The sequence below is a fragment of the Solanum tuberosum genome, unplaced genomic scaffold (assembly GCF_000226075.1).
Source record: "Solanum tuberosum cultivar DM 1-3 516 R44 unplaced genomic scaffold, SolTub_3.0 scf00044, whole genome shotgun sequence".
Classification (NCBI taxonomy): domain Eukaryota; kingdom Viridiplantae; phylum Streptophyta; class Magnoliopsida; order Solanales; family Solanaceae; genus Solanum; species Solanum tuberosum.
In genome coordinates, this window is record NW_006238970.1 from 2,083,108 (window position 1) to 2,100,130 (window position 17,023).

At 36.9% G+C, this 17,023-nt stretch overlaps 1 protein-coding gene across 4 annotated transcripts in view; it reads right to left on the reverse strand.

Annotated features, from left to right (window-relative positions):
* Positions 1–17,023, reverse strand: part of LOC102603014 (vacuolar protein sorting-associated protein 18 homolog) — a 54,184-nt gene that overhangs the window by 14,211 nt on the left and 22,950 nt on the right. For all 4 annotated transcript variants that reach the window (XM_006343399.2, XM_006343400.2, XM_015306970.1 and 1 more), the window contains exons 14-19: positions 12,648–12,790; positions 12,168–12,246; positions 6,242–6,304; positions 5,807–5,937; positions 3,398–3,503; positions 619–807 (exon numbers count right to left, since the gene is read on the reverse strand). In XM_006343399.2, the coding sequence (XP_006343461.1) occupies positions 619–807; positions 3,398–3,503; positions 5,807–5,937; positions 6,242–6,304; positions 12,168–12,246; positions 12,648–12,790 (711 nt within the window). The remainder of the gene's footprint in view (positions 1–618; positions 808–3,397; positions 3,504–5,806; positions 5,938–6,241; positions 6,305–12,167; positions 12,247–12,647; positions 12,791–17,023) is intronic.

Below are 17,023 nucleotides of genomic sequence, written 5' to 3' on the forward strand. Positions count from 1 at the left end.
TAGCCTTGTTGGGTGGGGGGTGGCGTAAAAATAAAAAAAAATTAAATTTGAAATATTTTTCAAAAGCAATTTTTTTTTTTTGGAAAGGAGGGGGGGGTAGGGGTTGGGTGAGGAAAAAAAATTTAAAATTTGAAACATTTTTCAAAAATAATTTTTAATATTTTTTTTTGTTTGAGTAAGGGGGGGGGAGGTGGCTGGTTTGGGGCTAGGGATAAAAAATATATTTGAAATTTAAAAATTTTAATATTTTTTTTTTGAATGGAGAGGGTTTTGGAAAGTGTTTTCCTTAATTCTGGAAGGGAAGTCATTTTCCTTAAATTTGAGGAAAATGAGTTGATTTGGAAAATATTTTCCAAACATGGGAAAATTGGAAAACATTTTCCTCCATACCAAACACACCCTTAATGATTAAGATCTGAATGAATAAGATTTAGATCTTGAAAACAAACTTAATGACAGACTTAAGACATTCATTAAGTGCAAACAAATGAAGCCTAGATGATGCAAGAGAATTGTTAACATGACAAATCAGCTATTTAATAGTTAATGTAGTCATGAATTGCAGAATATAAGCAGTAAGATTAAAAGAACCAACAGGCTTCCAGGAACACACAGAACCTGTAATGCTAGGGCAACTGCTTCTTCATGCATAGACATCATGCTGTATATATGAACACAAGCTCGCATTCTCTTTTCCTTGAGGCAAAGGCGTAGAGCATATTTGGGATCATAAAAGAATTCAGGTCCACCTGGTTGCCCTTTACCAAACTTGCATTCTAGGAAACGCAGAAGAGCACTCTCATCTTCCTACTTTGAAAAAAAAGGAGAGAGAGAGAGAGAGAAATTAGGTGCAACTAAACATATTTATAATTGACAAGCATGAAAATAACAACTAGCAAATTGTTGAGTGCACAAAGACATTCCAAAATCTCCCTGCAGCTATGATTAATGACTTTATCATCACATTTACATGAAAACATACCCAGTGAAATCCAACTAAGTGAAGTCTGGGGAGGGTAGAGTATATGCAGACCTTATCATTATCTCGTGGAGGTAGAGAGGTTGTTTCCAAAACACCCTCGGCTCAAGTGCATCAAACTTAAGTAAAGGGAGAAGAAAACAATGAAGGAAGCATAGTCGTTAATAAGAAAAAGCAGTGTTAAGTCTACAAGAAAGAGAAAATAACAATAGCAAAATAGTGTGATAGTCAAAACACAATAAATAACATATGACAAAAACTACAAGTGTACGACTAGTACTACGACAGACACTAACACGCCTAAACCTTCACAAGGCAAACCCAACACTCCACCCCTACTAACCTTCTACCCTAATATGCGACCTCCATTCCTTCTTATCTAGAGTCATGTCCTTGGTAACCTGAAGCTACATCATGTCATGTCGAATCATTCTACTCAATATTTTTTTAGCCTACCTCTACCCTTCCGCAAATCCCCTACATCCAACCTCTCGCACCTCTTCACTGGGGCGTCAGCACATCTCCTCTGCACATGCTCAAACCATCTCAATCTCGTTTCCCTCATCTTGTGTGCCACAAAGGCCACTCTCACCTTTTCTCGGATAACCTCATTCCTAATCTTGTCACTCCTAGTATGCCCACACATCCAGCGCAACATCCTCATCTCCGCAACATGCATTTTTTGAACATGAGAGTTCTTGACTGGCTAGCACTCCACCCCATACAACAAGGACAGTCTAACCACCACTCTATAGAACTTACCGTTAAGTTTAGGTAGTACCTTCTTATCACACAAGACTCCAGAGGGCAAGCCTCCATTTCATCTAATGTCTTCCCAATACGATGTGTGACATCATCGTCAAAGTCCCCGCTACTTTGGATTACGGACCCAAGATACTTAAAATTCTCTCTTGGGAATAGTCTGTGTGGCAAGCCTTACTTCCATATCCGCTTCATCCAACACATCACTAAATTTGCATCCAAATATTCTCCAAAAAAATAGACCTTGCGCCCCTTTTGTAGAAATAGACCTTGCGCCCCTTTTGTAGAAATGGAGGCAGTCCTGATTCTAACTAGCAATTGCCCAATGTCAATTCTCCCTTGGACAACTTCTTTAGGGTAATTAATTTGCTTCAGGGACTAAGATAATCCAAATTTCCAACACTCCTCTGACAAAGAAACAATAACTTATAAAATAATTACACATAGTAGTTTTTTTTATGACGGTGGTGTCCGGGACACCTTGCGTGCACATGAACTACTACATCAGGTACCTTGCTACCTCCAACAAGCACAGCTGCTCAGGTACCAGGTACCAGATAACTCTGCCCACCAAGGCTTGGGCAGATAAGAAGAAATCACCAAGTACCTTTGCCTCAGCTAGGATTTGAACTTGAGACCTCATGGTTCTCGTCCTACTTCATTGACCACTAGGTGAAAGCCTTGGGTGCATTGAAAAAAAAGGGCACATCAAGAATGTTAGCACCCTTTTAGTCTACCAATGGTTTACACATGGAAGATAAAAGGAAATTAAAAAGTAGATTACTTCAGCTTATAAGTTATTTATTTTTTATTTCTGTGTAGCAGTGTTTGGAGTAGATTATTACAGCTTTTTAGTTATTTATTTTCCTATTTCTATTAGCAGTTGTTGCAGTAAGGAGGGTATTCCTCCACTTTCTCATTTCAGCTGTAGTAGGAAGTTTCTTGTTTTTAGATGGGTGGTTAATCCACTAGTGTTGTATTTAGTGTTATTTGCATTCAGTGAAATGATAAGTAGAAAATTAGTCAAGTTTTTGAGTACTTCAAACTCAAGAGATTGCAGCTTCTCTCTTAACGAACCAACACCATAGGTAGAAAAAAGAAAACTTCAGATTGTCTTGCAGCGTCCCATAACTAGATCCATAACAGGGGACCATAACAACGAAGTACTGATTTCTACCAATTCTTGCAAGTATAATTTGTAAAATGTGACGAACAGAAAAATAGGCAGTATCACATTATAAAGTAGAGCATATACACAAAGCAATCCTGATTTCTCCCCGTTCGTGCAAGTAACATTTGTATATCTTGTTACGGTGAAATGTAAGCTACCTTCTATGAATTTGAATAAACTATACAACATTCACACAATGAAATCACAATTTATCAAAATGAATAGCTTTCAATAGGGAAATCAACATAATGCTTAAATATTGCTGTGGCTTCTGCACATTTGAAACAGAAAATGTGCAAGAATCAGATGTGCGAGATTATTTTCTGTAAATGGGTAAAATGAGATGCAGACTGAGTACTCGAAGATATCTTGGATGGGTAACTATTCACAGATTTAAAAAATCTCAATAAAAATAGAAAGATGGAGAAATCCTGCAAAGCAAATATGAGACCAGATGAGCATTCCAAAAGCTAAATAACTTGAACCTTTTTGGCATATAAGGAAAGTAACAGATTGTGAACTCCAGGATCCTCATTCTGTAAACGATGAACACAATACTCCAGGTACTTGATTACTTCATGAGTTTCATTCCTGCAGGTGGCAATATGGTAGAAATGGTAAAAATGATATTAACCAAAAAATACAAGGACTATCCAGATAAAGGATATCCTGAATGCAGAAAACAATGAAACAGGAGAGCCTTCAACGTGGAAGAAACTCATGTGGCATATCAGGACATAATACTACTCCAGTATATTGCTAGAGAACACAAAAGTCTTCAATTTCTGTAGAATCTTAGATGAGTTAAGGGATTTCAGACCTATCAGTTTGATAGGTGGAGTGTATAAAATAATCTCTAAATTGATCACTGAGATAATGACAATTGTTATGGGGAAGCTTGTTGAGGAAGATCAGATGGCTTTCTGGAAGGGTAGGCAGATAATGGATGCAGCCTTTTGGCCAATGAGTTGGTAGACTCTAGGTGAGACAGAAGACCCCTAGAATCCTGTGCAAGCTGGACATTAAGAAGGCCTATGACCATGTCAAATGGTCCTATATATTATAAATCCTAGAAGATATTGGGTTTGGCACCAAATGGATTAGTTGGATAAGATTTGTACCTCTAATGTAATATTCTCCCTCATTATTAATGGCAACATTGAAAGATTTTTACAATCACAAAGGGGGCTTAGATGGGGTGACCCCATGTCACCATTCCTATTTATCCTAGCCATGGAAGGTTTAAATCACATGCTCAGAATAGCCAAAGGAAATGGGTGGAGGTTTTGCACAGATGATATGGCTTTTTTTTTAAATCAGTAACTTTGTATCATATCAAGGATCAAAACAGTACTTGGGTAGCACCGAAACCATATTTACAATAGAGCTCTAGTGTCTTTCCTCTCTAGCTATAAAGAATCTAGAACATCTATGATAGACATAGTATCATTAGAGTAAATTTGATTACACCAAAAACATAGCTGTAAGATGAAGTTCAACTTGATCTTCTGCACATCATTCTCTAAGCTCTCAAAACATCTGGAATTCCATATGGCTTTGGGAAGAAGGTTTATTGCAGATAAATATGGTATGCTAAGTCAGTGGGCCACTAAGGAGGTCATGGTCACCTTTAGATGCAGTGTTTGGAAGACCATCAGGACTCAGGAGGTTGTGGTCTCAGGTTTACATCAACATTTCCTTCCAAGTGGACAGTGGAGTGGAAGTTGATTTCTGGAGTGAGCATTGGGTTGGGAAAGAAAACTTGAGAAGTCTTTTCCCCCAACTTTACATTCTGAGCTCACAAAGAAATGCCTCATCTCACGGGTGTGGAGCCCCCATGGTTGGAATTTGATCTTTAGAAGAGCACTAAATGATTGGGAAGTGACAGAGATTGCCAGGCTTCTTCAAGTGTTGAATAGTTTCTCAGGTATTGCCACTAATGCAGACAAGCTCACTACACAACAAAGGGGTCTTCACAGTGAAGTCAGGCTACTGGGAAAGGAACAATAACCAAGTCAACACAGAAGTATGGCCCTGGAAGCTAATTTGGAAGGTTAAAAGCCCATTAAAATATCTTGGTTTACTTGGTTGGTGGTAAGAAAAGCATGTCTAACACATGAAGTGTTACAAGGAAGATGTTTCCAGATTTGCTCAAGGTATTTTATGTGCAATCAAGAAGCAGAGGTAAACAACCATCTATTTCTTCATTGCAAAGCAGCTACAAATCTGTGGAACATGTTCCTATGTATCCTAGGAGTCGGTTGGGTAATGCGTAAGTCCAGTATGGAAATACTCAATAGCTAGAAAGGTATTGGAAGAAGAGGAACCAATGAAGACTGGTGGAGGTCCATCACAGCTTTTGTCTGGTGGACATTGTGGAAGGAGAAAAATACCAGATGTTTTGAAGGGAAAGGAACCAACAGCCAGAAGATTAAAATCCAATGCCTTAGTTTACTTTATTATTGGTGTAAACAGGAAATGGTGGGGGACATAGTAGATATAGTTGACTTCATATGTAACTAGTAAAGTTTTTTGTGTAGTCCTCATTGACGAAAGTGCACACACTGTTTGTGGGTTGTAAAATGATCCTCATCATCCTTTTGTTGATGAGTGTTTTGTGAATACAAAGTTACCTTTACTCAAAAAGTGTCCTAAAAGAAAAGATAACCAAAGGTGAAGCATCAGTAAACTAAGACACGCTTGGATGCACATTGCTACATTAAGGACTTAAATAGATCACACATTAAAAAGAATCCCGTTCAACTACCCCCTACTATCCACAAAACTAAGATACAACTAAATGAAAAAGAATTGGCACATAAAACTGAAAGGTCATGAAGAACGTGTCAGTAAGAAAATCACAGAACTCAATGCAAGGTAGAGATTGACATTACTTTGCATGTGGTTCACTTGAATAACGCATCATTGCAGGAATGAGCTTTCTCGGGTTCAAACTCTTAGTGGTCATCCATGACTCAACAGTTTCATATGCATCAAGCATGATGAGATCTGGTGCAAACTTGTACTGCAATAGAACAAGAGAATCCAAGCAGAGCATGGTGCGATTACAGTAGATTGGAAACACAATCCCTACTTAGGGGGTGTTTGGATTGGCTTTTTTTAAGTGGCTTTTTTAAAACCTAAAAGTCATAAGTTGGGTACCCAACTTTTGGCTTTTGGCTTTTTTTGTACTTTTCAAGCCTAAGATATAGTGCTTAAAGCACATTTTGTGTTTGCCAAACATTTCAAATATTCAAAAATAGCTTAAAAGTCAAAAGCTACTTAAAATAAGCCAATCCAAACACCAACTTAATAGTTTTTACCCATACCTGAAGTTCTGTTGCAACATTAGGCTTCTGAAGAACTTGTAACGCCTTCTTTGCTTCTCCTTGCTGTGTATTTGCATGGAAAAAGAAAGACAAATTATTGTTCATACCAACAATCAATTAATGCATCGAGTTACTATGAGTACAAAATGCAGAACATATGCAAATAGATCTAAAGATAATATTTCTTCCCTTGGTCTTATTCATAAGTATCCAAAAAACAGAAGCATGCAAGTTGACAGAAGTTCATGTTATATGCCAAGTGCAATCTCAAAGAAAGAAATGTACGAGTCTATATGGGGGTGCAGTGGGGTTGGACAGAGATCTCCAAAGATAGGGAAGGGTAGTGGAATCAGTAAACAAAATATGTGCTATATGCATCAAGCCACTCTCCAGATGAATCCATTGAAGATGAGTGTAGTCTATAGACTGGGATGTCCAAGTAAAATGCAAACATCATTCCATTTCAACTGCATATTTTAAGAGCATAAAGGGACCCAAGAGAACACCATGGCAGATTGCACCTCTAACAGCACAACAAGGTTCACTCTCCGGAAGTAAAGACGCTACTAGAAGAACAATAGCTCTGAAGCTCCAGCTCAAAAATGAGTACTAGAACTCACATATCTCAATGTTCTACCTATCAGTATGCCATCATATCATCAAAATAATAAACATGTATAATTGCCATGACTATTCTAAATCTGCACCAACTCTTATGCATTTTAACCACTAACATCCATGACCTTATTTAGCATCCACTCAAGCATCCATACAACAACGACAACAAACACAGTGTGATTCCACAAGCGGGGTCCGGGAAGGGTGGGATGTACGCAACCTTACAAGAAAAAACTTTTACAAAACAGGTTTGAAGAAGCTGAGATGAAAATAGCAAAGAGAAGAAAAATATTAACAGAGAAAATAGTAAGGATGCAGAACTTCCCATTAAAAGTAAAGCAATTACCCTTGCCTACCCATTTATCTTCTACCCATCAAACTAATTACCCTACCTACCCTTTGTAGCTTTAGTAGGTAATTGCCTCGTTTTCTCCATTTCTTTTTTATTTCTTTACTTCTTCTTCCTTTTTTCCTCTTATTTCTCTTTTCCTTTTCTATTTTCCTGCTTATTCTTTATTTTTTACTTTTTTCTACTTTTCTATTCATTTTATTTTTCAAATCATATTATTCTTTATTTTCTTTTTTCATCATAATCTGATTTCATACTCATTTTGAGCTTTCCTTATTTTTATCTTTTTCCTTTTTCTTTCCTTTTGTCATTTTCTTAATTTTATTTTTCTTTCCTAATTTCATTTAACTCTTTTTTTCTTTTCCTTTTTCTTTTTTTGCTCCATAATATAATTTCATTCACTTTTTTCGCTCCCTATCTTTATTGTTCATTAATTTCTATACAATAAAGAAAGATAATTAATATAGTAAATATTCATTCGTTTCTTTTTTTTAATATAACTGTCTTACTTTTTCTCAAAATCAGTAACCACAATAACTTATATATTATACTTGTTTTCATTTTTATTCTCCTTTTTCTAATTTCTTTTATTTATTTATTTCAGATCATTTTTTCCTAATTTTCTGTATTTTCATAATCTAATTCTACACAACTTTTGGCTCCTTTATTTTTGTTCCCTATCTTGTTTCTCTAAAACAATAAAAGAGAACGCCCATGTGAGGTGCAGGACTCTATGATACCCACATGGTATATATACTTTCCTTTTTAGATTTGTATTAGCAAGGGAAGCTTCGAATGGTGGTGGGAGTACACCCACAAGCTTAGGAGATGGTGGGAAGATATTAAACAAGACCATGGTAGGGAGATTTGTAAATTGATGGGTTTTCTGATGTTCCTTCTTTATGCCGCTCCTGATCGATATTTGGTCAAAGCATTGCTAAAATTTTGGGATCTAGAAAGAGTGGTCTTCAAATTTAACAATTTTAAGTTAACACCCACCCAAAGGAATTGGTGAGTTCACCAATTTGCATTACCATGGGAGGAGCATGATTGTACCCAGAGGCGGATCCAGGATTTAAAGGTCGGGGGTGCCATATCGCCTTTAAATAGACATGTTCATTAAATCAATCAAATATTTAATCTATTTTACCCTTGTAAATAGCAACTTGGGACTGTTGTTCGGTTATTCATCTTTTGATTTTATAAAGACAAATGAATCGAAAAAATAAATAAATTATGACAACTTAGCTTAAAGAAAAGCCTTCCAACAATATTCTCTATAATTGCACTTGGTTGAATATTCATATTTTAAATACATTTAGTGATGACATAGTTATTTATATTTATTAATAGTTCACGCTCTATGCAACATACTTAAATAAAGTGGTTGAAAATTTTTCACATGCATAATTTCAGTAACAGAAACGAAGTCTTATGTTGATGTTTTGACTCACAATATAAAAATCTTAAAAGGCCAATGAAATCATGTGAGATTTCAGTATAATTTTTATGTCGTCCTTTAATGCAACATGCATTTTATTTTGTAATTTAAATTTTTGATAAGATTTAATTTATCATAATCTAAACTTTTTTTCATATGTATTCAAATGATATAAATAATAGAACAAAGAGTAAGAGAAACTCGGCGTCAAGTTTCAAAAATTTTGACAAAAAGAAAAGAAAATTTTGGAGGAGGAGAAGATTTAAAACAAATCTAGTCATTTGTATGACTAAAAAATATTTCATCAAGGGTAAAAGAAAAATACAAATTAAAGTTGTTTTTAATAATAGAAAGTAATATTCTTTTAAAATAATCTAAAAAAGAAAGTGTATCACATAAATTAAATTGGAAAGAATAATATTTTATGTTTAAAATAAAAAAGAGAAAAAAAGTCAATAAAATACAAACTAAGTGTTTCACAACATGTTAACATTTGCTGATTATATTATAAAGTAAAGCACCTATCAACATGTTGTGCTCATAGCCTAATGGTAATAGTATTTCTAACTACTCCGACATTCCAGGTTCGAATCCATGTAGTGATTCTATTTTTTGCGGAAAAGAAAAGAAGAAAAAGAATTGCAGCATAAAATATGTACAATTAAAACGTAACCATCCAGATTCGATCCCACATGTTTGGGGCGAGAAACTCAACCTGCCACCAGTGGCACCATGCTTCAATTTGTTCTCTGGGTGGCAAGTTTAATATTTATCAGATATCCAATACATATATACATACATAAACGGAATTTCAACCGAGGTCACTGGGTGCCGTGGCACCCCCACGACTGCACATAGATCCGCCCCTGGCTACAATTTCTGATGATTTTAGGGTTTTGAGTTTGGCTGGTAAGGCTCTTGAAGCATTTGAGGATGATAGTAACTAATTGTGTGTTAGGATGGTGTTACCTAATATTGTATTGCATGTAGCTCTAAAATATTATGTTTGTTTTTTATCGTTATTTAAATTTCGATCATTCAGTGTATTGTATTGTTATACACATCTCTATGTAATAATCGTTATATACATCTCTATGTAATAATGAAAAATCTCATTTTATGTAATTACTGATTGATTTGTTGTGATCACATGATCGTTGAAAAAAATAATTTTAATATCTCAAAAAGAAATCTTTATATTATTTATGTCTAGGTTCATTCCTTTATATCTTGTCCCGCTGTTTTTTCACGCATATTTTTGCATTTACAAGCCAACTTTTAGGAATTACCCGACTTTCTTGGTTTTTCGTGTATATTAGTCAATGGATTGGGCGCCTTTGGGGAACTCGAAATTTTTTTCTGAAAAAAATTATATGAGGACCTCTGTAATGAGTTGAGGAAACATTGGATATAGTCCCACCATTTTTTTCATGCATATTTTCACATTTACAAGCCAACTTTTAGAAATTACCCAACATTCTTGGTTATTCGTGTTTATTAGCCCATGTACCTAGCGCCTTTGGGCATTCGAAATTTTCTTCTGAAAAAATTATATGAGGACCTCCGTAATGAGTAGGGGAAGCATTACAAGCCATTTTATAATACCATTATTTTCAACGCCCATTTCTGCATTTACAAGCCATTTTATAATAATCACCCAAATTTCTCGATTTTCCGTGTATATTATCCCATGGATCTAGCACCCAAAACTTTTTTCTCAACTTATAGACAATCCAGGAAGAAATACTTGCATTTTCTTGGATTGAAAAACAATCTCAAATTGGCATGCTTGGACTATGAATGGATCTCTCTAGACTTCCTATATGAACGCTTGGATGGTTACAAGATATTCGATAGGGAGATTTCTTGCTCAGCAAGTCTGAGTACGATTTTGGGCTAGAGATTCTAAAGGTTGATTTATGCACTCTAGCAATGAGTGTCAATTTTGTTGCCAACCCCAATAAGAATGTCTATCATGTTGGAGCGCTTGTAGAAGTGATCTATGGCCCACAATTGAAGCAAATAGTTGCATCCCTCGAAAGATCTCCTACCTTTAGTACATTTGGATAGAGCCCTCAACATTTCTGCTACTATCATTGGCACCAGAGTTACCTCAATGCTACCCACCTCTCGGGCCACCGCTCGAACCACGGAACTAAGGCATGTATCTATTTTTCCATTTTCTTTCTGATATACCAAAGTACCCAGCAATGCAATGGCAAAAGTGCTCAAATGCTTCTTCTCTCACTTTTCGTTCGAGCAAGAAAACTCTCCATCAAATATCTTGTAACCGTCCTTACAACCAAAGCATTCATACAGAAAGTTCAGCGAGATCCATTCATAGTCCAAGCATGCAAATTTGAGATTGTCTTTCAATCAAAGAAAACTCAAGAACTTCCCGGATTGCATGTGAGGTACAATGATGATCCTCCCATGATAATGCAAATTAGTACACCCACCAATTTCCTCTATGGTGGGTGCTAACTCAAAATCTTTAAATTTGAAGACCACTCTTTCTGGATCCCAAAATTTTAGCAATGCTTTGACCAAATATCGATCAAAAGCGACATAAATAAGGAACGTCAGAAAATCCAGCAATTTACGAATCTCCCTACCATGGTCTCATTTAATATCTTCCCAACATCTCCTAAGCTTGTGGGGGTACCCCCACCACCATTCGAGATTGGAGATTGGAAACGAAGTTAAAGGTATCAAAGCTTCGGAACTTTACTTTCCTTTTTAGATTTGTATTAGAAAGGGAAGCCAAAGTGCTTTTCAAGAAGGCCAAAGATGGATGAACTGGGAGTGCCTGAAGGTTGAAGCAGAGAGATGGTCAGAAGGTGTAGATTATAGAGAAAAGGGCAAACAAAGATATTATTGCGGTGAATATTTCCAACATACGGTGCACTTGTGGTGTGTGGACTTGTATAGAAGGTTGGGGTAATATGTGAAGGGTTTGTGGATATCCTGTGAAGCATGAAAGATATGTCTTGAGTAAGCTTTTGCAAAGAAAGGGAGACTATCCACACTGGTGGAGGCTAGGGAACATTGTTACAGGTTATGACTTGCTCAAGAATATGAGTCAAAAGTGTTAAATGCTAATGGGGAGGTGTAGGGAAAGAAGGAAGATAGGAGGAGAAGGGAAGGGATGGGATGGGGTGAGAAAAGTCCAAGCTAAGAAAATTTGAAGGACTACCTGGCTGGAAAGCCCCATTAATAAGATTGTCGGTTTTGCAATCTAATGACATTCAAAAGGAATACTTCAGAGAATTTTATTATACACCAGATATAGGAAGAAACTCTAGCATGAAAGACAACAATCCACCTTTGAATATGGAGGGAAACAGTTCTATCCAAACAAAAGGAAAAACAAGACAAGTACCAAAATCATAAAGATGCCTCTGGTAACCCCTAACAAAAATAAAGAACAGCATGAAAGTGGAAATAAAACATGGACAAAGAAAAAAGACAAGCCAATGAAATACCAGCATGTCAAAAGATACATAAAAAGAACAAACCTGAATGTAGTGGTGAAGCACAATTTCGTATTGCTCCTTTAGACTAGCAAAGAACACTAGCTCATCAACTCTACCGTAGCTGCAACAGAAAAAATAACAACATAAAGGACAATAAAGCCAGAGCAAACTATTAGAACATATTAGGGAAGGAATAAATCATAAATATATGAAGCGAAGATGAATGAACTTTTACAAAGGAAGAGTTCATTTTTTCCCTAAATAACCATAAATTTCTTTTTTTTTCATGAGATTTCAGCTTGAAAAACATTGCAGGTCACAGCACCTAAAATGTCAAACATGTTCTACCAGGTGAGTCTCTGACATGTGCATATGTACAGTCAGCAATTAGAATGACATGAAAAATCTGTTTCTTGAGGGAAGCAGAGATAGAAAAGATAAGTAATTGGACTGACAAAAAAAAAGAAATTTACAAGAACTGGATTTAAAACCAAGCGAGAGATCAGTTGCCAGATAAGCTACCTTTCTAGTAGTTTCATGGTGGTTGCCTCATCCAATACATCCTTGCAGTCACTTAGGAAAGCACGAAACTCTTTAATGAGTGATTGGTACTCCGTATTATTACTGTCCAATGCACCGTCATCTTCCAGAAGCAGCAGGTTGATCTGCAAGCAAGCTGTATGAAATCAAAAACCTAAAAAGGCCAATCATCTATGTTCAAATTACAGCCACCATGTTATCACTTAAAGAACACACTTTGGTCCGAAGATGGATAAGTGGGATCATTCCATTAATATTCAGCTTCCTCATATTGCATTAAGATAGCTTAAGAGAAGAGAAGAGATATATTGATAAGTAAGCCATCTGGTACCCATGACAGACCAATATATAGGTGTCAAACACAGTACAAGTATGATACTTGTATTACAACATCAAACCTAAATTTTTAATATTTTAAGCATTCAAGATTTTGATATTCGATTAAAATTGAACAGTCTATTTTTAAAATATTCAGTTCTCCAAAATCTTGTAAAAAATTCAAGTAAGGTCCTTGAAAGTAACCACTCAAATTACTAATCACCCCAAAAAGATGCGAGGAATGATCACCCAAGCCTTCTCCTATACCCTTTCAATGGAGAATCCACTCCTTAGTTGTCACAGTGCTGCATCTGGCCAATTATCTAGGAACTTCTTGAAGGCAAGCAATGCAACAACATACACCCTTCCCTTTGTTCTAAAAGACATTCTCATCAATTACATGGCTTGCTTCCCAGTTGGCTTGGCTTTGTCAAAATATCTCATCACTAAAAACCAAGGCGTTCCTCTCCCAAAACGGTAATGAAAATAGGCGTAGAATCAGGGAGTGCAGCAAGAATGGCCACTAAAATTAAGCACAAAACTCCGAATAGCATCGGTAGAAGCATTACCGTCAGAATAATCACCCAGGTATAACAGTGGTGTCATTGGAAAAGACGCCAAAAGATATAAGTGGTAGAGTGTTATTCCAAAAGTAGGATTTGAGGAGGTTAGAGTGTACACGGACCTTACCCCTACCTCGTAGAGGTAGAGAGGCTATTTCCGTAAGACCCACGGCTCAAGTGCATCACATCAAAATAATTATTAACGAGGAAATAGTGAAATACGGCAATGAAGAAAAAATGGCAACTATGAGGGTGGGTAAGATTATTAACCCATGAAAAAAATGCTCCCAGGCACATATCCCAAGACTCTAAAGACTCTTTTGGTCCTTTATTATCATCCCTCCGTGGTTTCTGGCCACCGGAATCCTTCTTCTCTCTCTTCTCTTTTCTTACTCAACCTTTTCTTATCTATGGAGAATCATATCTACTTTAGGCTAGGGGATACTTTAGATTAGGGGGGAAATATTACGATCTCACTGAAACTAAGTCTACCTCAGAGACTTGGTTCGAATGAGTTGAAATTCCAGACTTTACATCAGAAAAATGTCCTATCTAAAGGGCATTATGGTGGCTCTACATAAGACTCAAGGAGGCATCAGATGTCAAGGGGAAGAGATTCAAGTCTGGGCGAGGCAGAGAAATTTCAACCAACAATTGTTGCTCCCTCAAGTTCAATAAATATGGAATATACATTTCTATCATCACGGTTCAGTGGTATATTACCTGAGAAGAATTTTGATGATGGGTGGTTGGGGATTGTACATCGCATTGAAAGCTTCATTAATAAGGGGCTTATTGCAAAACAGCAATTCTGGGGCACAAGATTCAAGGGAACAAATTTCCAACATAATAACTATCAACAAGAGCAGATGGACTCAATGAGAAACAGAAGTTATGCCAGTTCAGAATCTTCAAGCTTCTTCTTCTCCAAATGAAAAAGACCTTCCCAGAATGGTTTGAAGTTTCCCGGCAATGACTTGCTTGAAAGGGCAACTTCGACATGAACGAAATTCAATTCCTTCGAATTCCAATCAAACAGAGATGCAGAACGGTGACCGAAAGAAGCAAGGCAAATGATAGAAGCCTAAATAGTAGACTCCTACTGTTGGAGCTTATCCATCCTAGACTAATTTCAACTAGTTTTGGGTTCATGTTTTTGGTCTACCCGTCCATCTATGGTCAGTGGAAGTTATGAAAGAAATTGGAGATAAATGTGGGGAATGGCTAGAGAGTGAGGAAGAAACCTCCCTTAAAAATCACTTGCGTTGGGCTCGTCTCAGGGTTAAGAGGCCAGCAGAGAAGATACCTCCTTTGATTGAGATCACAGATGGAGATCTAATTTTCACACTTCTAATCTGGTGCATGCCTCCGATGAGATACAGACATTCAAAATTGGGTTTACCCGATAATCAAGATGTCAGTCCTAGGGTTGGGGGATAAAGCGACCTTACTAGTACTTCATTTGGGGGATAGGGACTTGTCATCTTGATCGACTGAGGAGAGGAGGCTACCGACTAAGGGGAGAAGAGGATTATCCTCCGGTCTTTAACCTTAAAGCAATAGACAATGTGGGGCCCTTAATGGACCATGTGACCAGCAGCAGTGATTCTCCAGACCCACGTCTGCATAAAGATATTGGGCCTTTTCATTTAAATAACCCTTTAGGGCCTTTATCTCTTATCACAGCCCCTACTCCTATCACTACTCTTTTGATGAAGCCCCAGAAAAATTTGACACCTGAACCCTTCATGGACTCTATTTTCACCTCTTGGGGAGAAGATAGTCCACTTCCAAAACTTCTTAAGTGCGATGAGCTGGAAGGACATATGAGAATGGCAACAGGAACGGTGGAAAGAAGAGAACTTGGAAAAGACATGCAAATAGATTAAAAGCTTCAACTCCCATATGTGTTTGCCATGTAGAACACTTTGGGGTCGTTTGGTAGGACGTATAAGAACAGTGTTGAAATGTATTGAAAGATGCATTACATAATTTCTAAAAAAATAATTGTTCACAAAAATACCTTCCATAAAATACAGTGGAAAGCATGTGGAAAAGGTTTTGAGGGGCACATGTGTCTTTGACCATGCTAATGCATGCATTAAAAACCTTGCATTGCTAATACCATAATTTGTCATGTTATGCTTGCATTGGTTATATACATAGGTTGAAAAAGTGTATCAAACAGGGTATTAATAATACACAAAGTTAATGCATACATTATTTTTTACTAATGCATCCTACCAAACGACCCTTTATTCTCTTTTGAGTTTGTCAATGGTGATCCATCATCACCCCCGTTACTTTTCCACTCTTAATCATTCTGCCTAGAACTCTAACTCTACTAACTAGTTGTACTCTATTCGATCTAAAAGATTGGTTAAGTGACAAGCCAACTAGAGTACGCTTCCTTTCATAGCAGACATCTGGAACTGCTTCCTCACTATGTTTGGTCTACACTGGGTCTTTCCCCAGAACATCAAGGAAGCCTACTCTAGTTGGATTTTTTGGAAAGTTGATAAGAAAATCAAGAAGATCTAGGAACTGATTCCAGCAGTAATTTTTTTTGTGTGTCTGGAATGAAAGATATCACAGATGCTTTAATGGGATCTCAACTCCAAGCCATACTCTAAAAGCTAGATGCCTAGCCAATCTGTCTAGTTGGTACTTTTTGTCTCCTGTTAATAGTGCTGACAGTTTTTTGGATTTTGTTAGCGCTTTGATCCTAACTTAGTACTCAGGTAAGGGAACTAGCTCTCTTTCTTTGTACATTTTTGCCTTTAGCATCACCCTGCTGCTCTTTAATGGAATCCTTTACTTCATCAAAAATAAAAAAAGTGACAACTTAGTAAAATGAGTCGGAAGCTAGCAAGTGGATTAGCAAGGGCAGATCCAGAACTTGAATTTGGTGGGTCCTAGAAAGGCTAAAAAAGGACAGCATTGTACGCTAAAACTTCCAGTATACACAGGGTTTGGGGAAGAGAAGACCACATAGGACCATTTCTGCTTCTAGGAGTGAACTCCAACACCATTTCCTTTCATCATACTCCCTTCATAGATCTCCATATGGTTGCATAATTTGATTGGTTCTCTCTCCCCAATTTGAGCTCTATCTTTAAGATAATGACCACAACCCATGATCCTTCACAACTAACTTCCAAAGCCATGTTCTCAGAATGGCTCTACTAAATACCCTCAAGTTCCTAACCACTACACCTTCCTTACTAGGAATGGCATTGTTTCCCAATTAATAAGATGGTACTTTTCACCATCCACTATCCTATAGAATATTGCTTAGTACTTTTTCCAACCTCTGTACTAGACACCAGTACAGGTGACAAAGACATGTTGTAAGTCGGATAATCCAAGTTCGACCTATACATAATAGGAACTGGAAACAGAGATATTTCCAACGGTAGCATCAGAACAAATTTACAGTTTATGAAACCAAGTAAAAGAAAAGCAACCAAACTTTTA